General features: G+C 39.7%; 1 protein-coding gene across 1 annotated transcript in view; it reads right to left on the bottom strand.

The window, feature by feature from the left end:
- kcnh5a (potassium voltage-gated channel, subfamily H (eag-related), member 5a) overlaps window positions 1–24,305 on the bottom strand; it is a 126,468-nt gene extending 102,163 nt beyond the window's left edge. The window contains exon 1 of the mRNA XM_024420535.2: window positions 23,882–24,305. Coding sequence (XP_024276303.1) covers window positions 23,882–23,954 — 73 coding nt within the window. The 5' untranslated portion in view covers window positions 23,955–24,305. The remainder of the gene's footprint in view (window positions 1–23,881) is intronic.
- Between the last annotated feature and the right edge of the window lie 2,114 nt (window positions 24,306–26,419).

Genomic DNA, 26,419 nt, shown 5'->3' with positions numbered 1-26,419 from the left:
GATACCCAGCCTAACATTTGTTATCGTATCTCTGAAATATGCCCAGTCGTAAATCCATAGATTAGGGCTTAATGTATTTATTTCAATTGACTGATTTCCTTATATGAACTGTAACTCAGTAAGATCTTTGAAATTGTTGCATTTTGCATTTATATTCTTGTTCAGTGTATGAAATTTTCCCATACCTTTATATCAAACATGACATCTACAATACTAGTTAAAAAGTCTGCGTGTGTGAAATAATAATAATTTTATAGATTAAAAACATCTAGTGCTCATTGGCAACATCGCAGTTTTGATTAACCTCTGCACGGAAATGGTTGAAAAGGAGAAAACAAAAAGAAACCAAACAGAGAACATCATAGTTCCTTGATAGCCAGCAAATCTGCAGAGAAACATTCAAGTTCTTACAAGCGTTAGTTTTCTTGAGTAAAACAACTTGATGTTTCTGTTATTACTGGGGCAGCAACATTATTATAAAGTTCATGAGGTAGTAGGCTGTATCATAAATAGAAATACAAGAGCTGAGAATACATAGTGCGTTCCAGCACATATTAAAGGCATGTTTTAAATCCATTCTCTTCTGGTTTCAGAATTTCCACAAAAAGTTGACTGCAGTGATAAAGATCAACAAGGAACATGGTGTGGCTCCAAGGAAGAAGAGGTATCGGGGTCTTCTCGCCAGCAAACGGGTGCTGTCCTATGAGGACATTCAGCGAATCGTCCACTATGTCAACAACTACAGTGGGGCAAAGTATTTAGTCAGCCACCAATTGTGCAAGTTCTCCCACTTAAAAAGATGAGAGGCCTGTAATTTTCATCATAGGTACACTTCAACTATGACAGACAAAATGAGAAGAAAAGAAATCCAGAAAATCACATTGAAGGATTTTTAATGAATTTATTTGCAAATTATGGTGGAAAATAAGTATTTGGTCACCTACAAACAAGCAAGATTTCTGGCTCTCCCAGACCTGTAACTTCTTCTTTTAAGAGGCTCCTCTGTACTCCACTCGTTACCTGTATTAATGGCATCTGTTTGAACTTGTTATCTGTATAAAAGACACCTGTCCACAATCTCAAACAGTCACACTCCAAACTCCTATGGCCAAGACCAAAGAGCTGTCAAAGGACACCAGAAACAAAATCGTAGACCTGCACCAGGCTGGGAAGACTGAATCTGCAATAGGTAAGCAGCTTGGTTTGAAGAAATCAACTGTGGGAGCAATTATTAGGACATGGAAGACATACAAGACCACTGATAATCTCCCTCGATCTGGGGCTCCACGCAAGATCTCACCCCGTGGGGTCAAAATGATCACAAGAACGGTGAGCAAAAATCCCAGAACAACACGGGGGGACCTAGTGAATGACCTGCAGAGAGCTGGGACCAAAGTAACAAAGCCTACCATCAGTAACACACTATGCCGCCAGGGACTCAAATCCTGCAGTGCCAGACGTGTCCCCTGCTTAAGCCAGTACATGTCCAGGCCCGTCTGAAGTTTGCTAGAGAGCATTTGGATGATCCAGAAGAAGATTGGGAGAATGTCATATGGTCAGATGAAACCAAAATATAACTTTTTGGTAAAAACTCAACTCGTCGTGTTTGGAGGACAAAGAATGCTGAGTTGCATCCAAAGAACACCATACTTACTGTGAAGCATGGGGGTGGAAACATCATGCTTTGGGGCTGTTTTTCTGCAAAGGGACCAGGACGACTGATCCGTGTAAAGGAAAGAATGAATGAGGCCATGTATCGTGAGATTTTGAGTGAAAACCTCCTTCCATCAGCAAGGGCATTGAAGATGAAACGTGGCTGGGTCTTTCAGTATGACAATGATCCCAATCACACCGCCCAGGCAAAGAAGGAGTGGCTTCGTAAGAAGCATTTCAAGGTCCTGGAATGGCCTAGTCAGTCTCCAGATCTCAACCCCATAGAAAATCTTTGGAGGGAGTTGAAAGTCCATGTTGCCCAGCAACAGCCCCAAAACATCACTGCTCTAGAGGAGATCTGCATGGAGGAATGGGCCATAATACCAGCAACAGTGTGTGAAAACCTTGTGAAGACTTACAGAAAACGTTTGACCTCTGTCATTACCAACAAAGGGTATATAACAAAGTAATGAGAGGTCAAACGTTTTCTGTAACTTTTGTTATTGAACTTGCAAATAAATTCATTAAAAATCCTACAATTGGATTTTTTTTTCTCATTTTGTCTGTCATAGTTGACGTGTACCTATGATGAACATTACAGGCTTCTCTCATATTTTTAAGTGGGAGAACTTGCACAATTGGTGGCTGACTAAATACTTTTTTGCCCCACTGTACATGCATGTGGGTGCACGATAACGATGCAGACAGACATTGTCTGTATAGTTAGAGCAAGATGTAATTTATATGTAGCCTCTGTGTGTGTGTAAGTGAGCTTGACTGAGTGAGTGAGAAAAAGAAGAACATGGGCACTCATGTCAATGGATTTCATGTATTGTGTTTGGTATTAAACAAATAATACCAAACAGTATTTGGTATTTGTATTAAACAAATAGTTCTGATTAATTATTTGAATAAATGTCTTAAAAGTAACTGCAAACTTTGACTGCGTTTTTCTCAAACATTTGGTGCCAAATCAGCAGGTAATGGCACGTAACTCACTTGATATTTGGAGTAGAGAGATGATGTTGGTCTCATTAGAAAGCTAGCATTCTCCTCTTTCCAGCACAGTATAAAACTGTGTTTCGGGGTCAAAGTGACTGATTATGATAGAGCAAGTCACATATACAGTGCATTTGGAAAGTATTCAGACCCCATAACTTTTTCCACATTTTGATGCGTTACAGCCTTTTTCTATAATGTATTAAATTGTTTTTTTCCCCTCATCAATCTACAAATTTTGGCAAATTTATTAAAAATAAAAACTGAAATATTATATTTACATAAGTATTCAGATCCTTTACTCAGTACTTAGTTGAAGCATATTTGGCAGCGATTACAGCCTCAAGTCTTCTTGGGTATGACGCTACAAGCTTGGCACACCTGTATTTGGAGAGTTTCTCCCATTCTTTTCAGCAGATCCTCTTGAGCTCTCTCAGATTGGATGGGGAGGATTGCTGCACAGATATTTTCAAGTCTCTCCAGAGATGTTTGATCGGGTTTAAGTCCGGGCTCTGGCTGGCTCACTCAAGGACATTTAGAGACTTGTCCCAAAGCCACTCCAGCATTGTCTTGGCTGTAGTCTTATAGTCGTTGTCCTGTTGGAAGATGAACCTTCACACCAGTCTGAGCTCTCTGGAGCAGGTTTTCATCAAGGATCTCTCTGTACTTTGCTCTGTTAATCTTTTCCTCAATCCTGACTAGTCTTCCAGTCCCTGCCGCTGAAAAACATCCCCACAGCATGATGCTGCCACCACCATGCTTCACTGTAGGAATGGTGCCAGGTTTCCTCCAGACGTGACGCTTGGCATTCAGGAATGCCATCATGCCATCTGACCAGAGAATCTTGCTTCTCATGGTCTGAGAGTCTTTGTTTCCTTTTTGAAAACTCCAAGCCGGCTGTCATGTGCCTTTTACTAAAGAGTCTCCCCTGATTGCTCAGTTTGGCCAGGCGACCAGCTCTAGGAAGAGTCTTAGTGGTTCCAAACGTCTTCCATTTAAGAATGATGGAGGCCACTATGTTCTTGGGGATCTTCAATGCTGCAAAAATGTTTTGGTACCCTCACCAGACCTGTGCCTTGACACAATCCTGTCTCGGAGCTCTAGAGACAATTCCTTCGACCTCATGGCTTGCTTTTTGCTCTGACATGCACTATCAACTGTGTGACCTTAAATAGACAGGTGTGTGCCTTTCCAAATCATGTCCAATCAATTGAATTTGCCACAGGTAGACTCCAATCAAGTTGTCAAAACATCAAGGATGATCAATGGAAACTCAATTTTGTGTCTCATAGCAAAGGGTCTGAATACTTATGTAAAAGGGTATTTCTAAAAACCTATTTTCGCTTGGTCATTATGGGGTATTGTGTGTAAATTGACGAGAAAATATATATAAATTTAATCATTTTTAGAATAAGGCTGTAACACAACAAAATGTAGAAAAAGTCAAGGGATCTGAATATTTTACTAACTGAGGTCTATGCCTAGTGGGTGGTCACTTTCCGGGTCAAATTGCAGTTGTACAGTTGTACCCATATTTTTGCCCATGTAACTCAAAAATAGACATATATATTAGCGTCCAGTCAATGTCTCTATACCGGGGGTACATTCTTCTCCTTTACCCTGCAACTCTTTCCCGGGTCCATGGTGTACAAGAGATGTGTTTTCTGTCAATACACCTGGTAAAATAATGGTTAATAAACAACTCTAAGGGGGCCCCATAAAATAAAGTTTTTCTTTTCCCGATTTCTCTTTTCTCTGTCAAATTTATCCTGGTTTGGGATTATTTCTTTTTTTTTTACTCTCAATATTAAAATTATTCATAGAGAAACAACTAAAATAGATGTTCTGAGTCCATGTCAATGCTTAAATCTCATCAGAAGAAATGATCATAGTAATAAAAAATACATGTAATTCCCCCTTAATTGCGAATCTAGCAAGAGAGGGATGTGTCAGTCTGGTGTTTTTGCTGTTATACCTACTGCACTCAAAACAATCACCACCCAATTGATACAAAAAATAATTATATAGTTCTGCCAGGTAAACCTACTTTGCAGTTAACATTTAATTGAGAAGGTTTTTGGGGAAAATCTTTCTGTCTACCCACACGATGGTTATCATTAACTGGCTACATATAGTGTGATAGATAAACAGGTGCACCAAAACAGACAGAGAGGAGCAATCTGGCTGGAAATTAATTGGCAGATATTGTGTTATGTTTGGCTTTTTGGGGGTGGGATAATGTCACTGTTGCTTTGATTGGCTAGTAGTTGGAACATTAAAAAAATGCTGGTACTTTCAGAACTGATTGGCAAGTTACTCATAGGTTGACTGAGATAATGGTAGCTTGAAAGATGAGAATCTCATCTTTCAGATGGAATTGGGACTGAGTTGTTTTCTTCTTTGTGGTAAAAAATATCTACAAATGAGGGGGTAACTAGTTGCTTGATAAAGTCCTACACTTTTAGGATAAAAAAAGTTTTAAAATTACGTTTTTGACACCGGTTGGCGCTTCTAGGGTAATTAAGGTTTTAGGGACTATTTTTTTCTACACAACTTAGCAACTTTTTAGTAACTCTTGTGTCTCTCCCCAGTTGAGAACTGATTCAGCAAAAAACTGTTTCTTCTGGAAAGACCAAAAATAGACAGCTAAACAGGACACAATGGCATAGCACTCTGATGGAATCAGGGCATTTATTCCAAACATTACATACCTATGACACAAATCCCCTTTTTTGTGTATTGAGAAAGAGAGAGAGAGTGAAGAAGCGAGCGAAGAAACAAGTAAGTGAGAGAGTAACAAAGACAGAAAGAGAGGGGAGGTGGGATGGAGAGAGGAGGACTTGACACAGCTACTAAATGGGGCAGCAGCATCCATCTCCAGCTGAATAAACCTCATTCTCCCACTCTCTCTTGTCTCCTTGCCTTGCTCCCACTCTGTAAGAGTCCAGGGCTCATTATAGAAGCTGATAGACTGTGGCTAAAGCTTTAGTGGCCTCAGGGGTCAAGGGTCAGAGGAATGGACCGGCCCCAAGGGCTGAGGTGACCCAGATCTTGGCCCGAGATCGGAGCCTTCAGATGTAGCTAATTATGTGCCCACTGTCACTGGTGATAAACCCCCCTCCTCTCACAAAAGAAGAGCAACATCTGATACAGCCAGAGAAGTAACTTAGACTCCACTACAGCCAGGCTAATCGCTGTCATAGTTTGGCAGTTTAGCATTGCACTCTGATGTTGTTCCATAATGTGTACAGTAGGGTAGCTTGTGTGTTATAGTTAACATGTCAGTATTCAAATCTCAAGTTCTCATGCAAAAGTCAGAGGAATTCAATCACTGTACATTATGCATCAAAGAGCACAAAGTGAAGACTTCAGTGTCAGCATCTACTGCAGTTGACATTGAAAAAAATAAGGACCCGTGTGACTTTGCATCAAAACCCAACAAAAATACCTGCGTTATGTCAATCTTGAAATGTACAGTGCCTTCAGAAAGTATTCATATCCCTGGACTTGTGGTGTTACAGCTTGATATTAAAATGGATTAAAATAAAAAATTTATCACCCACCTACACACAATACCCCATAATGAAAAAGTGAAAACATGTTTCAAGAAATGTAAGCAAATGTATTGAAAATTAAATGCAGGAATATCTCATTTGGCAGCGATTACAGTCTTTCCGGGCAAGTCTCTAAGAGCTTTCCACTCCTGGATTGTACAATATTTGCCCATTATTCTTTTCAAAATTCTTCAAGCTCTGTCAAGTTGGTTTTTGATCATTGCTAAGCAACCATTTTCAGGCCTTCCCATAGAATTTCAAGCAGATTTAAGTCAAAACTATCTTGGCCCACTCCGAAACATTCACTGTCTTCATGTTAAACAACTCCAGTGTAGATTTGGCCTTGTGTTTTAGATAATTGTCCTGCTGAGAGGTGAATTCATCTCCCAGAGTCTGGTGGAAAGCAGAAGGAACCAGATTTTCCTCTAGGAATGTGGCTGTGGCTAGTTCCATTCCGTATATTTTTTTATTCTGAAAAACTCCCAGTTCTAAACAATTACAAGAATACCCATAACATGATACAGCCACCACTATGCTTGAAAATATGGAGAGTGGTACTCAGTAATGTGTTGAATTAGATTTGCCCCAAACCTGAGGTGCCAGAAAAATGCATATTGACGTCACATGCAAGGCTTAACCACGGCAATGTTTTCAGGGTCCTTCTGTCGTTATTACGGGACAAAGACACTCCTTCAGCATGTATGTGGGCTTATGATGTGGCGGTGCTGGCGACAGCTTATCATGAGGGTGATGAATAGGAGGCATATTGCTTTGGATGAAAGATGCAGCACCGTGTTTTCCCGGTGCGTGTGGGAGGCAGGGCTGCAGCTGCTGGGCTGTTATCCAGTTCTCAGAATAAGGGCCGTATTTAATCTAAACTGTTAACTGGGTTGATGGGATAAGTTAAAGATACAATTCATTCAACTCCAAGATGTTTTTTTAATGAACATTCTGTTCCGTGTTTGTCTCCTACTGTCAAGACTGTTTTGTTGAATACACTTATCTAAACAAGTATTTTTGCAGTGCAAGGGACATTTGGCTTTTACCTTTGCGAGAATGTTGAATACCTAACTAGTGAGAAAGCTTCTGCTTTTGAACTGTACAGTATGTCACCATTGATATCACAAAATGTACCACCGCAACCTTTTTAAAAAGGTGGTTTGTTTAGAAAAAAAGACACGGTTACACTTTACAATAAGGGTTCTATAATCAACATGAGTTAATGGTGTTTGAATAAATACATGGGATACATTTAGCTATTAATAAATAAATAAAAAAGATAATTGTTCATATTTGTAAAGGTACTAAATGAGCAGTCATCCAAATGTGTTAATATGCAATGGGAACAATATCAGTGTCAGAAATACACAATACATCATATTGTTTTGCAAGAATGTGTTTATTTATTAATTCCAGGAATCATTCCAAGAAAACTACTCCAACTTTTGAAATTAGTTTTGAAGCAACTGTCACAAAATCATTCACTTTGAAGGCAGCGCAGTTTATTGGCAGGGATATCGCCACAATAGAAGTTGGATTGTCAAGGTAGGTAGTTATTACATTAGCTTTGCCGATTCATTTAAACTAATATACGTTTATGTTAGTCAAATACGCTAACATACCTGATAACTACACTGTTAAAAAAAATCTGGCTGTTTTTACAGTATTATAGAATAAAAACTAATAGTAAAGTACCATATTATTTACAGTAAAATGCCATATATGGCAATGCACTCTGGGTGATTGTAGGGGTAAATGGTCAATTATAGCGTAAATACCAAGGAAATTTTGGTTTAACAGTACATTACTGTCACAGCACAGCATTATGGAATTGTCAACTGGAAACTTTCTGAAGTTGCCAGTTGATTTACAAAAGTTAATTATACCGAATATTACATGGTAATGGAAAACTGTGATTTCTACAATGCATTGGCTCACTTATCAACAGTAAAGTACTGTGGAGTATATTGCAGCATACTGTCAATTATGGTGCATTGTGGTAAAATGTGGGAGGGAAAGAATTGCTGTATTTTGAATGGTGTACAGTATTTTTGGAGTGCCAAAAAACATTTTACCACTAGTGGGTGCAAGGTATTGTTGTTTCTGGCTCATTAACATATTTTGAGGTGTGCTTTGTAAGAGGCTACATTTGTTGCACCCGTTAGTGAGAGTGCTGTGCCAATTTAACTGATGTGGTGGTGGTAGTAATAGTTTCCCGACAATTGAATGTATTTCGGGGACAGGTTGGAGTGGCAGCAAGTCTCAAACGGTTGCATAACCATTTCAGACTTGCTCAAATGGTTTTGCCCGGTAGTCACTGCCACAGGCCTAAACTACGACTCGATGCTAGATGTACTCAGGCTTTTCTGAAATTAGCAAGCAGTTTCGCTTCACATTCCAGCTCAGGCTTCATCCATGTTACGAAGGTAGATATTGATCGTGCACCCACCGCTTCTCAAGCCTGCTTCATTACTATTAAAATATAGGTTGTGATATTTTCATTAATTCCCCCAGTAGGCTAGTTCAATTTTGGTTTCATGTATAGTTATGAAAATAACAACTTGCTATTTAGAGCATTTCCCCCAAATACACATCCTGTTTTTGGCTTCAAAGACAATAACAATTGTAGACTATAATAAATGTGCATTGTCAAGCAGTGGCATAATGATAGGCCTAAATTGAGAAAATGTAAATCATTAATGATTACTTAGTACAAAATAAAGAAAAACCCTTGAATGAGTAGGTGTGTCCAAACTTTTGATTGGTACTATATATGCCAGTATGCTTCCAGGGCACATTTTAATTACCTAATGGGGCTATGTAGTGGGTATACACTAGAAATATGAGCTGATTTACTGATACATATTCAAAGGCAACTGTAATATTCATGAGGCAGGAGGCAAAGTGCCACCACGGCAGACAGTTTGGTTGTCGTGCCTGCATGGTTTAGGTAAACAACAAATGGAAGAGTCAGCTCTTTGTGAAACAAAACAACCTTAAAATGAAGAGACATCCTCCCAGAACATAAACAATTTAGTACCTGATTTACCTTTTTTGTCTTCTACCTCACACTGTTTTCTCTATCTCTATTCTATCTCCAATGTTTTTTTGATCGGTCTAATAAATACCTATATCTCCCAGTTTCCTCAGTACCATCTTCCAGTTTCCTCCTATTCCTCTCAGTCTTTCCCTCATATGTAATTTTCCACCTTTCTTCTAGTCTATCCCCATCTCTGTCTCTTTTTTGTCCAATTGAATTCACTGACTTAGGGCTCTATCAATCCGTATCACAGAAGTTCAGCGTTAAAGCACAATATACCCATGTTGGAGGAAACTGCATTCACGGTAAACGCTGCATATGTTGGCTCAAACAGAAATGACCTTCAGCTTTCTGTCACGCAATATGTTACACTTCAGTGACACAGATTGAATAGAGCCCTTAGCCCTTGCCCCCTATTTTTCAGCACACCCCTTCTACTTATTGTAATGCACCAGTCCATGCTGCACGCTGAGTATGGCTCCTAGCTATAGCGAGTAGTCTTATGTAAGCCCTATGAAAAAGGAGCTGCTCTCTTCTGGATGGGGAGAGATGGACAGTTGTGCAAAATAAGAGGACTACACTCGACCCCACACGGGACACTTACACCAGATACAAAACCCCATCAGTCAATGGCCCCAGGTCTAAGGGGTTGGGATTTGAGGGGGGTGAACAGCACTCATTCAGCACTGAAGTTATTTAATATATGCAGTGAAAAAGAGAAACTGTTTCTTCCCCTCTATTTCTATATATATATGTTTTTTTTACCCCCTTAAGAGATTTAGTCTCATCTGAGAAAAATGTCTTACACCTGTAGTGGAGGAGCATGGCTGAAGTATATTTGCATGATGAGTGCCCTAAAGTGAAACATGAAATTACAAGCTTTAGATCACAGTGTAATATACCGTCAATATACAGTTGCGTGGACAACCTGGATGGTTGGTTGCACAGAATTAGGAGAGGATTCAATCTGATTTTAAGTTGTAGAGCGCTGTCAATGAAAGCAGAAGTTGGCAAATGTTTTTTGCTGAGGCAGAAATGTAATAAGCTGTTATAGCACATGTATATATGCATGCTAAAACAGCATGGTTATACCCAATCCTACAAAACTAGGTTAGGATAAACAACATTCAAATGTGAAGATGGCGCTGAAGTGGAGAGCTGCCATTTTACGGGCTCCGGACCAATTCTGTTATTTTATGTTATTTTTTACAGTGATCTGAACTTTTCTTTTACATAATATTTCAGCCGTCATTTCCGATGACCAAAAACTGTTTCTGGACATCAGAATAGCGATCACTAACCTCAATTTGGATGAAGATTTCTACTTCAACAAGTTGGCAGCTGTGGATGTACTCCTCATTGCGTACCAGGCCCTAATCCCCGTGCCTCGAAAGAGGAATAGATTGCGCAAGAGAGGCAAACGAGCGGGTCCATTGTTTAGACTACGTCATCGAGAAAATAAACCGCCTCTACCCTCTGTTCTTTTGGCGAACGTAAAATCACTAGAAAAGAAACTGGACGAGCTCCGTTCGAGACCATCCCATCAACGGGAACTGAATAACTGTAATATTCTATGTTTCTTGAAGTCATGGCTGAACAAAGACTTGACTAATATACACTACCGGTCAAAGGTTTTAGAACACCTACTCATTTAAGGGTTTTTCTTTAATTTGACTATTTTCTACATTGTAGAATATAGTGAAGATATCAAAACGATTAAATAACACATATGGAATCATGTAGTAACCCAAAAAAAGTGTTAAACAACTCAAATATATTTTACATTTGAGACTCTTCAAATAGCCACCTTTTGCATTGATGACAGCTTTGCACACTCTTGGCATTCTCTCAACCAGCTTCATGAGGTAGTCACCTGGAAGGCATTTCAAATAACAGGTGTGCCGCCTTAAAAGTTCATTTGTGGAAATTCTTTCCTTCTTATTAATGCATTTGAGTCAATCATTTGTGTTGTGACAAAGTGTGTGTGTGGGGGGGTATAAGGAAGACATGGCCAAGGCCAAGAACAGCTCAAATGAGCAAATAGAAATGACGGTCCATCATTACTTTAAGACATGAAGGCCAGTCAATACGGAAAAGTTCAAGAAAGTTTCTTCAAGTGCAGTCGCAATAACCATCAAGCGCTATGATGAAACTGGCTCTCATGAGGACCGCTACAGGAAAGGAACAACCAGAGTTACCTCTACAGCAGAGAATAAGTTTATTAGATTTACCAGCCTCAGAAATTGCAGCCCAAATAAATGCTCCACAGAGTTCAAGTAACAGACGCATCTCAACATTAAAAGTTATTCTTTACACTTTGGATGGTGTATCAATACACCCAGTCACTACAAGGATACAGGCGCCCTTCCTAACTCAGTTGCCAGAGAGGAAGGAAACTCCTCAAAGATTTCGCCATGAGGCCAATGGTGACTTTAAAACAATTACAGAGTTTAATGGCTGTGATAGTTTTATTCTGAGGATGGATCAACAAAATTGCAGTTACTCCACAATACTAACCTAATTGACAGAGTGAAAAGAAGGAAGCCTGTACAGAATACAAATATTTCAAAACATGCATTCTGTTTGCAACATGGCACTAAAGTAATACTTTTTGAAAAATGTGGCAAAGCAATGAACTTTTTGTCCTGAATACAAAGTGTTACATTTGGGTCAAATCTAATACAACACATTAATGAGCACCACTCTCCATATTTTCAAGCATAGTGGTGGCTGCATCATGTTATGGGTATGCTTGCAATCGTTAAGGACTGGGGAGTTTTTCAGGGTAAAAAAGAAACAGCATGGAACTAGCCACAGGCAAAATCCTAGAGGAAAACCTGGTTCAGTTTGCTTTCCACCAGACACTGGGAGATTAATTCACCTTTCAGCCGGACAATAGCCTAAAACACAAGGCCAAATCTTCACTGGAGTTGCATACCAAGAAGACATTGAATGTTCCTGAGTGGCTCAGTTACAGTTTTGACTTAAATCAACTTGAAAATCTATGGCTAGATCTGAAAATGGTTGTCTAGCAATGATCAACAACCAATTTGACAGAGCTTGAAGAATTTTGAAAAATGTTGCACGATCCAGGTGTGAAAAGCTCTTAGAGACTTACCCAGAAAGACTCACAGCTGTAATCACTGCCAAAGGTGCTTCTACAAAGTATTTTCTCAGGGGTGTGAATAGTTATGTAAACTAGATATTTCTGTATTTAATTTTCTATGTATGTTAACACATTTCTTAAAACATGTTTTCACTTTGTCATTATGGGGTATTGTGATTGGATGAGTGAGAAAATAAATCTATTTAATATATTTTTTATTCAGGCTGTAACACAGCAAAATGTGGAATAAGTCAAGGTGTATGAATATTTTCTGAAGGCACTGTAGTCACCGATTGTCATCAGGCTATTAGGCAGCCTACAGGTACCACCCACAGGGTTCAGTTAAAGTCATTCATACTCAGCCTCTTACTTGTACAAAATTCAATGTCACAAACCCATGGTGAAACCTTTAAAGGATGAGTATGATGGTCTCCACTCCCTGATTTTAATATAACTGGAGCAAAAGAGGAAAAGTCACCACAATGATCCAGAAAACTGCAGTGACAGAGGGAAAAAAGCAGAAGGACCATCACCATGATGACCTCCCTCCATAGTTTCCTAACCAAACTGCATCGTACAATGAATGTCCCATCGGCAAAGAGTGTTTGTTTACTGAGGAGAGTGCATGATTGGTGGTGAATCGTGGTTTGTGCCACAACTATAGTGTAGGGGTCAGAGGCGTACTCTGCCACAACAGGCAAACAGAGGGCCATTTAGAGAGGGGGATGTGTCACCTGTCCTAGTGGAAAGGTGTCCACCGGTGCATTTAAAGGTGATGAGGATGAGCACTGAAGGACAGACAGGCCAATTCACAATCCCACTCTGGAGTCCTGGATCGTGAACACCAACATAGAATGGAGAGGCCATCGACTGGGTTCACGAAACTAGCTTGTCAATTTTTTTAAACCAAATGTACCGGGGAGAGGGTTGAAAGGGCACCAAGATGCTCCATTTTACAACCATCAATATGTACAGTACAGTACAACCAAAGTGGCATTGCTCTGGTTGAAAGTAACTGCAGTGAGTCCATCAAAAAAAGCACAATGCTACACCTGTATCTTTTTCAGACGCATGAAAACACTGCATGCTCACGTTAAGCTTTAAAGGTGTGTGTTGTGATTCAGTCCTGTCTTACATCAACCCCTCATTCAGATTACAATTCTTGTAAGAGGTTCCTTGTCCATTTTATGTGAGACAGTAATGGGTGAATTAAAATATGTATTACTATTCATTGTTCATTTTTAATCATTGTTATTGAGGATATGCTTAAGCCTACCGGGATTGGCCCATCATAGTGGTGATTTCATTTTAATAGTTTTTTTTACATTCAACAACATTTTAAAAGTTACTATGGCTGATCAATGATGTGTCATTTTAAATATTATACCAACTTTAAAACAATAACTAATTTAAAAAGCCACTTAAGGGGCAACAGTAATTGTAGCCAAGACTGTAGTTGAGAGCAAGAGAGAGCAAGGGAGAGAGACAAATGAACACCCACTAACGTGTTAAGATGGCCATACATTACACGATTTTAAACTGAGATTTTGCAATGATTTGGGATCCACGGTAAATTTCTGAAATCGCAGGAAAATTGTGCAGTCGTACGTTGCGTAATATGAGCAGGTGAGAGACGTGTAATTATGGGCATCTTAGGTCCCGATCATTTTTCTGACACAACATACATTTCCGGTAGTATGTTGTATAGTGAGCGGTAATGATGACACTTCTTAAAGCCACTGGTGCCACGCCCAGCAGGAAAGGGAGGGGTCTAGAGCCAGGTTGCAACGTAACGTGAGCACACCGGTCACAGATTTCAGGATGACAACATTATGCAGACATTTCGCATAATGTGAGTTCTGCCAAGATGTCAAGATTATTGTTGTTATCTAATGTATGCCTAGCTTTACTATTGAAGGAGGGTATGTCAAGCTCTTCCCTGGTGGATACAGATAGGCTAGCTGTCATTTAAATGTGTAAATAGTAAGACTGACATAAATAGCCCGTACAGCTGCTGTTTAGTGTTTATATATATTTTTTATTGTAACAAAACGGATTTTAGAGGCAAATTCAATGTGTGTATTAAACAATTATATTTTGAACAGTTACTGTTTGAGTAGGCTACACTCTCAGAGAAAAAGGGCTATTCATTTTTTCCCAGTAGGGGAACCCTCTTTGCGCTGTGGATAACCTTTAATATTGGTTATTTGTATAGCGTAACCATCCACAGACGGTTCCATTAGGAACAACTTTTTTCATTTAACTGTAAAAAAATAATAATCCTGGCTACTGGTTTCATTAAATGGTAAATATACAAGTTACTGTATTTTTTGGGCTGTGTTATTACTGTGAGGTACTGTATGCTGCGGTGTTCTGATTACTTGGAACTCCTCTTGGTTGCCAGCGGCCTGAATTTCCTTCTACACTATCAGGTCTGTGGGTATAATAGAGATTGTTAAAAGATTAGAGATAAGAGGAATCTGTCATTTGTCCCACTGTGGGAATCCTTTTGAGTGCAACGTAGAACCCTTTGATTTGTCCCTATAGAGGAACCATGGAACCATTTGAGTTCCATTTAGAACCCTTTCATGAGGAACCCTCATCCCTGTAGGCAAACCCTTTAGGGTGCTTCCTAGTACCCTCATGAAGAACCATCTGGTTCCAGGTAGAACCAATGAGAAAGGTTGTTCAGAGGGTTCTTCATTTGTCCATGTCAAACCATTTTGGGTGCTAGGTACAACCCTCTACACTTTTGGCAATTTCTGTTAAATGTGGTGTAAAAAAAAAAATCATACTGTGTCATTCTTTTGATGTATTTGGGCACTTTACTGTGTCAATCACAATGCATTTGAGCACTTTTTGGACCGTCTGGTAAATTATCTCAGCATGCCTCACTTATGATTATAGGATAATGCACTTTTCCTGTAATTTGACAGTAAGTTACCATCTACTGAGCTGCAGTGAAAACACAGTAAAAAAATATTGTATTTTTTACAGCTAAACTATGTTTTACAGTTTAATTAAGGTGTTGTTGTAAAATGACAGCATGCTATTGTATTCTGATTAAAATACATTCTTGTAAATTATATATATTTTGTGTATTTTAAACGCAACTCAGTAGCCAGTCAGTTATTGTAATTTTACAACATTAATGCACTTCATATCCCCAAAGCATTTATACACACTTAACGTCAAGTGTCCCTTAGCACTGCTATTTTTTTTTACATTGGTGTCATCAAATAATCAGACAATTATTGACAAAATCTGTGGCCAATCTTTGTCATGCCCACAGTTTGAGGCATAGCAGGAACATTTCAGGTTGCTCGAAACCAAAAGGTTGTGAGTTCAAATCCCAGTTGAGTCCCAAGTGTGCTCACAGTGCATACTTTTACATTATTTTACTGTATTAGTTATCCTACAAAGTTACATTAACTTACTGAGTTACAGTTAAAATGTGGTAAATATCATACTTTTAAAGTATACTGTCATCAGAATACAGCAGCATACTGTCATTTTACAGCAATAATACATTCAAGTTGTTGAACATTTACTTTATTCCTACTGCAACTGTAAGCAAAGTGCAGAAATGTACAGTTGAAGTCGGAAGTTTACATACACCTTGGCCAAATACATTGACAGTTTTTCACAATTCCTGACATTTAATCCTTGTAAAATTCCCTGTCTTAGGTCAGTTAGGATCACCACTTTATTTTAAGAATGTGAAATGTCAAAATAATAGTAGAGAGAATTATATTTCATTCATCACATTCCCAGTAGGTCAGAAGTTTACATACACTCAATTAGTATTTGGTAGCATTGCCTTTAAAATGGTTTAACTTGCATCAAACATTTTGGGTAGTCTTCCACAAGCTTCCCACAATAATTTGGGTGAATTTTGGCCCATTTTTCCAGACAGAGCTGGTGTAACTGAGTCAGGTTTGTAGGCCTCCTTGCTTGCACTCGCTTTTTCAGTTCTGCCCACAAATTTTCTATGGGATTGAGCTCAGGGCTTTGTGATGGCCACTCCAAAACCTTGACTTTGTTGTCCTTAAGCCATTTTGCCACAACTTTGGAAGTATGCTTGGGGTCATTGTCCATTTCGAAGACCCATTTGCGACCAAACTTTAACTTCTTGACTGATGTTGCTTCAATATATCCACATAATTTTCCTACCTCATGATGATCTATTTTGTGAAGTGCACCAGTCCCTCCTGCAGCAAATCACCCTCACAACATGATGCTGCCACCCGCGTACTTCACGGTTGGGATGGTGTTCTTCGACTTGCAAGCCTCTCCCTTTTTCCTCCAAACATAACGATGGTCATTATGGCCAAACATTTTTCTATTTTTGTTTCATACCTGAGGACATTTCTCCAAAAAGTACAATCTTTGTCCCCATGTGCAGTTGCAAATCGGAGTCTGTCTTTTTTATGGCGGTTTTGGAGCAGTGGCTTCTTCCTTGCTGAGTGGCGTTTCAGGTTATGTTGATATAGGGCTTGCTCTACTGTGGATATAGATACTTTTGTACCCGTTTCCTCCGGCATCTTCACAAGGTCCATTGCTGTTGTTCTGGGATTGATTTGCACTTTTCGCACAAAAGTATGGTCATCTCTAGGAGACAGAACGCGTCTCCTTCCTGAGCCGTATGACGGCTGCATAGTCCCATGGTGTTTATACTTGCATACTATTGTTTATACAGATGAATGTGGTACCTTCAGGCATTTGGAAATTGCTCCCAAGGAACAACCAGACTTGTGGAGGTCTACAATTTTTTTTCTGAGGTCTTGGCTGATTTCTTTTGATTTTCCCATGATGTCAAGCAAAGAGGCACTGAATTTGAAGGTAGGCCTTGAAATACATCCACAGGTACACCTCCAATTGACTCAAATGATGTAAATTAGCCTATCAGGAGCTTCTAAAGTCATGACATCATTTTCTGGAATTTTTCAAGCTGTTTAAAGGCAGTCAACTTCGTGTATGTAAACTTCTGACCCACTGGAATTGTGATACAGTGAACTATAAGTGTGTCATGCACAAAGTAGATGTCCTACCCGACTTGCCAAAACTATAGTTTGTTAACAAGAAATTTGTGGCGTGGTTGCTCCACACATAGCCAGTGGGTAGTAACAAGCCATCTGCTTTAGTTTTCGAGATGTTCACTCTCTCGAGGGAGGAGATGGTTTTTCCATATTGTGTGTATTTATTTATTCTGAACACATTTCCATTTGTTGTAAATTCTTCAAAACATATTCTAAATACTTACTTCTATGTTCGCTAGCTGTACAGGCAAAAGCCGCCGAGTACTTAAGTAGACAGCTGGTGACAGCTTGAGAGAGATCTCCATCCGACAAACTTCTATCAGGTAAAGTAATTTGGGGGTTTTGTAATCTAAATATTTAGTTATAAAAACATGATACCATCAAAGCGAGCTGTAAAATGACTCCCGTAGAACGCAGCAACCTTAGTAATGTAGCTAGCTTTCTAGTTAGCCAGCTAGTTACAACAAGTAGATGTTGCTATGTAGCAGGAGCAGAGAATTTTATCGAGCGCAAGCTAGCATGTCATTCCGGGATAAGAAGTTTTTTAGTTATTAGTTTATTCCAAGTAATAATTTAAGACTACACACATCTATAGGACAGGTAGTGTAAAGCTAATACACAGTGTAAAGACAAGGCAGGACCTACTAGATGAATTCATACTGACAAATAAGAAATTCCACATTATTCCTGTCTATAGTTGGAATAGGATGAATGCAGAGCACCCTGCCTCAGACTGTCAGGATGTTCATTTTCTAGCTCACAAACTACATTCCTTTACTGCGATGATTTATTGTATTCATTCTTGCCTCTCACTTTTGTCTCCTATGAGCTATTCACCAAGTCCTGCAGTTTGAACTAGCCCTGCTGTCACTAATTAGACATTGAGACCACATATGCATTTGAGTGTTGTCTTTGTGGGTTTTGTCTAGTGCATTTTAGTTTGAGCATCTCAAAGACTAAATTCAATCTAGAATCAGTTTGACAGGTGACAGATTATTTTACTATCATAAAATGCACCGGTGAGAATTCTATTGTCCCTGTCAGGAGCCCAGGCTTTTGCCATAGATGGTAGAGTTAGTCTCTGGACCATACAAGCTTTAGATTGCATTCTGCTAAAGCACTTGTCTCCTATGGGGCCTGGGCACACAAATGCTCCTAGAGAGGAGGAGGAATCATGCGTTGATGACGGTTGTACAGTCTCCATCAGAGGCCCAGGCGTTTGGCAGATGGTAAAAGCTCTCATTTCTGGACTGCAACATTGTAAGATTGTGCCTTCCATGGCACCTGATATACATTGATTGGTTACACTATATTTAGATACTTCAAATACTGCCTGAGACACCTTTAGTATTTGTCTCCGTACTCAATAAATGGTGAAACACTATTTGTGATGGTGTTCTTTGTTCAAATGTATATGCATGAAACATACATTATGGAAAACATGTCTCACTCAGTCATAGCTATTAGAAAAATGAAGGGATTGGCCAGATTTTGTCATCGGCATCTTTTAGAAAGTTAGTAGGAATGTTAATAATTTGAACCACCTAAATATACTCACATTAAAAGGACATTTAGTATTTGAAAATCATACATTCATTTCCCTACTGCTTTTTCTATAATCCTACAGCCTCTATCATTCTCCATACCTTATATTCAAATGCATCCAACTTTATGCAGGCCCACCATGGTATTGGGCAGCAGCTATTTGAGAACTCATCTGGTTTAGAAATCAAACTCTGGTTATTTTATTGCATAGCGCATTGTACAACTATTTTTTTAGAGAAGATTTTAATTTCAAATTATGCTATATGTGTATGGGTTATGTATTGCTAGCTAATATGCATATGAAGCTGTCGCATATACATCTATCTACATGTTTTTATTTAGATTTCTATGCAACTTGTATGATTTAATGTTTATTTAAGCCTGCAGATAGTTACTTGAAATGAAACAATCATGACAAAACATGATTCAAAATTGAATTCACTGACAGAGAGATAACTAATGAAGCACTAGCTACCTGAGCAGGCACATTGATGTTTACAGTATTGGCTAAGCTAGTCAATGGTAACATTAGCTAACTTTCAATAAATTGGATAAATGGTCAACAGAGTTACCTCTTCATATAATCAAAACCATTCCTATTGCATGCTGCATATTTCAAGTGCACTCGAAAACAGATATTTATCTTCTTTCAGTCTTTGGGAGCTAGCGTTAGTTCCTCTTCACACACTGACAGCAGATCACGATTTCATGTGAGGCTGTGTTTACGTCTTAGATAGAAGCCGGCCCATTGGCTGCCTTCATCACGAGGGGAAAATAATTTAAGGTACCAATACATTTTACAGTAATCATAAGAATATGTATTTGCCATATACAAAACAAACAAAAAAAATCGGCTCCTCCCTCGATATAGATCAATCAACTTCACTGTTTTTGGCATAGGCCCACCACCTATTAGCCTGCACCGGAGGTCTGGGCTGCATAATAGCTTCCCACTCTCGCTGCAAAGAAGTTAGCACAATTGAATAATGCGACACGGCATGTAGAAATGTTGAAACTGAATTACAGTTCCCAAAACAATGTTCCCACAGACTAGGACACTTTACAATGCAAGAAGAAGCTTTCAGCTTTGTAGGCTAACTTTCTTTGCTAGCTTACATCTGAAACTAACATCAATTCACTACCCTAGTACTTTGTTTGAGATTATATGCAAACCATAACAGAAAGAAATGGTGATTTCAAAGCTGATTGCCACCAAAACTTTTTTCATTCACTTAATCGGTCTCACGTCTTTTAAAGATTATCTATTGCCTCAGCAAACTGACTGTGTGTGTGACTTGAGCTCAGATGGGCCACCCCCTCTTAAAGAGACGGCGCACACTTTTATAAAATATGCTACTTCTATGCAAATGTTGTTGATCAGTACAATACAATAAGTCCCAAATGGAAGGGAAACAAATGGTTTTTGAACTGTAGGGTTAGGGATAGGGTGAACAAAATAAGCTCAATAACTCAATGCATGAACACACTCCTATTGAAAAATGCATTCACCTGTCCTGTGAATAGGCCTAGGCTACAGAGATTTACCATGCAAATAAATGATCGCCATTGTTGTTATGTAGTTAGATTGTTTTTACCAAAGTCAAATTGACTGTATAATTTATTCATAAATGCATACTGTACATGGCCACCGCATTACGTTTTTGACACAAAATATTTCAAATTAAATAGCAGTAGCTTAGTTTCTCTGTCTGGATCAAGTGCCATTCTGTGACTTTGGCTAATATGCCCTATTTTTTTGCAGTGGTATTGTTATGGTATTATTTAGTATTGAGTATTGTGATGGTATCAAGTATCGTAATACTAAACTAGGGCTGCATTCCACACATTTTTACTTTTTGGAACGTTTAATAGAATGCAATGGTGCTGTACTGAATGACTGGCCATATAAACCTCTTGTTTTAAGCCACACCTCGCCACACCCACCAAATGAGAGCAAACGTACCTCAGTATTTTCAAGAACGTTTTGGGGAACGTCTTGGCGTTCAGTACAAACTGTTTGGAAACTTAGCAAATGTTGAAGCGAACTCAGCACACCACTGGTATAAGTATCGAAGTCAAAATTCTGGTATCGTGACAGCACTACAAGGTAATAATGCTGCGTTCACAACTGGGAACTTTGAAAAATACGAGGTCAAATCATGATGTCATTGATCTTCAAGTCGGAAAGTCGTAGCTCTAGAAAAGGCCCGAGTTCCCATGATGGAATTCCAAGTTTGATGACCGTTCAAATCAGAGATTGTTCCTAGTTGTTTTGATTGCACCAAAGTCAGAAGTCAGAGATTTCCAAGTTCCCAGTTCCTAGTTGTTTTGAACAAGACATAAATCTGTGGCCACAGACCTGGTGGTGTAGCAGGAAATTCAGGTCATTAGCAACCAAGAGGTTGTGAGTTCTAATCCCAAGTGAGGTACAGTATAGTCCCAAGTAATCAGCATTCAGCAGCATACTGCCTTTTTACAGCAATAACACCTTAATTCAGCTGTAAGAATACAGTAACTTGTTGTTCTTTACTGTACTTTCACTGCAGCCACTAGCCTGTAGGGTAGCGTAGAATTACTGGAACTTTTTAACAGTGTAGCATTTCATGGCATAAAAGGTTCTTCACAACCATCACAGCAGCAGGCTAAAAAAGAACCCTTCCTGATATGCAAATAACCTTTTGGTGAAAATGGTTCAACATATAACCCTCACCCCTGACAAACAACCCCTCAATTGCCTTTTTCTCTGAGTGTAGCCTAGTTACAAATACACTATATATACAAAAGTATGTGGACACCCTTTCAAATGAGTGGATTCGGCTGTTCAGCCACATGTTGCTGACAGGTGTATAAAATCGAGCACACAGCCATGCAATCTCCATAGACAAACATTGGCAGTAGAATGGCCTTAGTGAAGATCTCAGTGACTTTCAACGTGGCACTGTCACAGGATGCCACCTTTCCAACAAGTCAGTTTGTCAAATTTCTGCCCTGCAAGAGCTGCCTCGGTCAATTGTAAGTGCTGTTATTGTGAAGTGGAAACGTCTAGGAGCAACAACAGCTCAGCCCAGAAGTGGTTGGGAACACAAGCTCACAGAACGGGACCACTTAGTGCTAAAGCGCATAACGCGTAAAAATTGTCTGTCCTTGGTTGCAACACTCACTACCAATTTCCAAACTGCCTCTGGAAGCAACGTCAGCACAAGAACTGTTCGTCGGGAGCTTAATGAAATGGGTTTCCATGGCAGAGCAGCTGCATACAAGCCTATGATCCCCATGCGCTGTGCCAAGTGTCGGCTGGAGTAGTGTAAAGCTCGCCACCATTGGACTCTGGAGCAGTGGAAACACGTTCTCCAGAGTGATGAATCATACTTCACCATCTAGCCGTCCAATGGATGAATCTGGGTTTGGCGGATGCCAGGAGAATGCTACCTGCCCCAATGTATAGTACCAACTAAAGTTTGGTGGAGGCAGAATAATGGTCCGGGGCTGTTTTTTCATGGTTCGGGTTAGGCCCTTTAGCTCCTATAAAGGGACGTTGTAATGCTACAGCATACAATGACAATCTAGACGATTCTGTGCTTACAACTTTGTGGCAACAGTTTAGGGAAGGCTCTTTTCTGTTTCAGCATGACAATGCCCCTGTGCACAAAGTGAGGTCCATACTGAAATGGTTTGTCGAGATCAGTGTGGAAGAACTTGACTGGCCTGCACAGAGCCCAGACCACAACCCCATCGAACACCTTTTGGGATGAATAGCCCAACCTCATTAATTCTCTTGTGGCTGAATGGAAGCAAGTCCCTGCAGCAATGACTTTGTAATGAGATGTTCGATGAGCAGGTGTCCACATGCTTTTGGTCATGTAGTGTAGCGCCTCTTCAATTGACTCATTCACTTCTCAGGTGGTAGCCTGGCGCTAAAACATTTGGATAGGCTGGTAGTAATAATAATTGCACAACACAAACCAACCGGCTATATCATGACTAAAACGCATTGAAATAACTTACCTTACTGTGCATATTGTAGCATGCAATGTGCATATGTTTTTCAAATTAAAGTTGCATATAGTCAGTCTAGTAAACATAGCTTTAGCTTAGGCTACTGTGAAGTTATATTGCTGCCTATCCCAAAAGCTGTTGATGTTACATTCATAATAATGAATGTAGCTTATTAAAGTATGCCTCGTTAACTCATATTAGCCTTTAAATCACTACCATTAATTATCAAAGCAACAAACTTTGGGGCTTCGTTATAAATAAAAGCAGAAATGATGTCTTCTCCGAATATTTGCCCCATTTACAGTCATGGAAATTATATGGACAATTCGTTTAAGTAAGGCTTTTTAGGACACAACCCGATTCTGGCAATAATCATATCGGGGAGCACACATTTTAATGTCAATCGGGCTATCCCAAAACATTCAACGCGCAATGCGAAGGTCCCTGAGAAAACCTTACTCTATGCACAGCCTTGTTTAAAATGTTTTATAATGTGATAAACAAATACAATTTTGCCTACGCATAAACTTGGCACTTATAGCCTATAGGCTACATCAATAAATTGTATGCATCGCATAAAGCGCAGTAAGTTATTATTAAGTGGCACATGATCGTCTTCTGTATAGGCCTATCTATAAACTGCCAACAGAGGGTGTCTTGGAGTTTTTAAATAAACCACCGTGGCTCTGCTATTCACAGACCTTGCTTATCTACAAAAAAAAATACAGTATCAGGTTTGCAACCACAGGCTATTGCATCTGCTTATTCGCCGACAAATAATAATAATTATGCCTAATTGCCCTGAAATTAATGCACAGCATCGTTCATTCAGAAAATTGGGTTTGACATCATTAGCGAAATTCAACAGATTTGGTAATTGTAGGCTAATCTACACTTGTTTCTACATGCATTTGAACCATTTAATGCTACTGACAGAGGGAACTCTTACCACTTGAGCGCCGGACAATGTTCTCCAAAAAAGTGTTCTGAGGTGCCACCAAACCTCTTTTTCCCCCGTGCATTCTGTGGTCAGGAGGTGTCGTTCGGGGCTTCAAGCTTTATGAAAGCTGGTCGCAAAAGTGAAATAGTCTAGATAAGTAAGAGTCTGTGGGATGAAGAAGCTCATGGTAACAATGCACCGAGGCTGGTTTGATGTAGATTCTTTATCACAGAGCTAAAGCAGCTCCGCAGGCTACGAGCTTGTCCTGGTGCGCCTGCGCTCTCGATGTTTCACCGCAAACCCGATGGCATTGAATCTCAGATGGTCAATGCAATAATCTCAAGCAACGGCATGAGTTTGAGATCCAAACTATTAGAAAATGTTGCCGATATTTTCAATCTATCTGAAAGTAAACTATACCTCAATGGGTTCTTAAACGTATTCTCCCTCTTTTTGCAATTCAAGCAACACTGTCCATTTTCTTGCATGAGATTACATTTACCAACAAATAGGCTGGCTACACTCTTAGAAAATAAAGACGCTAAATAGAACCACATAGAGTTGTTCGGTTTTTCCCCTTAGGGGAACCCTTTTTGGTGCTAGATAAAACCCTTTTCAGATAGGTCTATTTAGGGTTCTTCATATAATCCCTCCTCACCTGGATGTCTAGGTCTTAATTGAAAGTAAAAATCAAAACCAACAGACACTAAACCCTCCGTGGAATGAGTTTGACACGCCTGACCTAAATCATCTAAACTGGAACAACTATCTCAGTAACGTGTGCAATAAATCCAACTACTAACAGATAGGATAAGTATTAGAATTATAAATGTATGTTATTTATCTTCGTGTAGCATAATCAAACAATCAATGTACAAGCAAAAACACAGATATGGAAACAAACAATTCTGAAAATCAACCAGCAATTGCACGCTGGGAAATACGATAATGATGGGATTGTTTTTAAATGTTTTACAATCCCTCCAGGATTTTGCGGGATTTTCTGTGATATTTGCAGGCAAAAGAGCTTGATTTTGCTACAGCAATTCTGCCATTTTGCATGGCAAATGCAATTTGTCTCGAAAATGCGCTGATGAGAGAAAGTTTGTTGACGTGTGGCTTGATTGAACCATATCAAAATCAAATCAAATCAAATGTATTTGTAACATACACATGGTTAGCAGATGTTAATGGGAGTATAGCGAAATGCTTGTGCTTCTAGTTCCGACCATGCAGTAATATTAACAAGTAATATAACCTAACAATTTCACAACAACTACCTTATACACACAAGTGTAAAGGAATGAATACGAATATGTACATAACAATATATGAATGATTGATGCCCGAACGGCATAGGCAAGATACAGTAGATGGTATAGAGTACAGTATATACATATGAGATGAGTAATGTAGGGTATGAAAACATTATAAAAAGTGGCCTTGTTTAAAGTCTCCCTAAATTTTATCAGCATATCGATTGCGCAACCACGGGTGGAAAAACCTTGGATCACTGCTATTCTAACTTCCGACGCATATAAGGCCCTGCCCCGCCCTCCTTTCGGAAAAGCTGACCACGACTCCATTTTGTTGATGCCTGCCTACAGACAGAAACTAAAACAAGAAGCTCCTGCGCTGAGGTCTGTTCAACGCTGGTCCGACCAATCTGATTCCACACTCCAAGACTGCTTCCATCACGTGGACTGGGATATGTTTCGTATTGCGTCAGACAACAACATTGACGAATACGCTGATTCGGTGAGCGAGTTCATTAGAACGTGCGTTGAAGATGTCGTTCCCATAGCAACGATTAAAACATTCCCAAACCAGAAACTCCGCAAGGCAATCAAACAAGCTAAGCGTCAGTATAGAGACGAAGTAGAATCTCAATTCAACGGCTCAGACACAAGAGGTATGTGGCAGGGTCTACAGTCAATCACGGATTACAAAAAGAAAACCAGCCCAGTCACGGACCAGGATGTCTTGCTCCCAGGCAGACGAAATAACTTTTTTGCCCGCTTTGAGGACAATACAGTGCCACTGACACGGCCGCAACTAAAACATGCGGACTCTCCTTCACTGCAGCCGACGTGAGGAAAACATTTAAACGTGTCAACCCTCGCAAAGCTGCAGGCCCAGACGGCATCCCCAGCCGCGCCCTCAGAGCATGCGCAGACCAGCTGGCTGGTGTGTTTACGGACATATTCAATCAATCCCTATCCCAGTCTGTTGTTCCCACATGCTTCAAGATGGCCACCATTGTTCCTGTTCCCAAGAAAGCTAAGGTAACTGAGCTAAACGACTACCGCCCCGTAGCACTCACTTCCGTCATCATGAAGTGCTTTGAGAAACTAGTCAAGGACCATATCACCTCCACCCTACCTGACACCCTAGACCCACTCCAATTTGCTTACCGCCCAAATAGGTCCACAGACGATGCAATCTCAACCACACTGCACACTGCCCTAACCCATCTGGACAAGAGGAATACCTATGTGAGAATGCTGTTCATCGACTACAGCTCGGCATTTAACACCATAGTGCCCT

Source organism: Oncorhynchus tshawytscha, linkage group LG05, assembly GCF_018296145.1.
Source record: "Oncorhynchus tshawytscha isolate Ot180627B linkage group LG05, Otsh_v2.0, whole genome shotgun sequence".
Lineage (NCBI taxonomy): Eukaryota > Metazoa > Chordata > Actinopteri > Salmoniformes > Salmonidae > Oncorhynchus > Oncorhynchus tshawytscha.
Note: the sequence above shows the minus strand (reverse complement) of the source record. Positions and strands in the feature narration are given on the sequence as shown.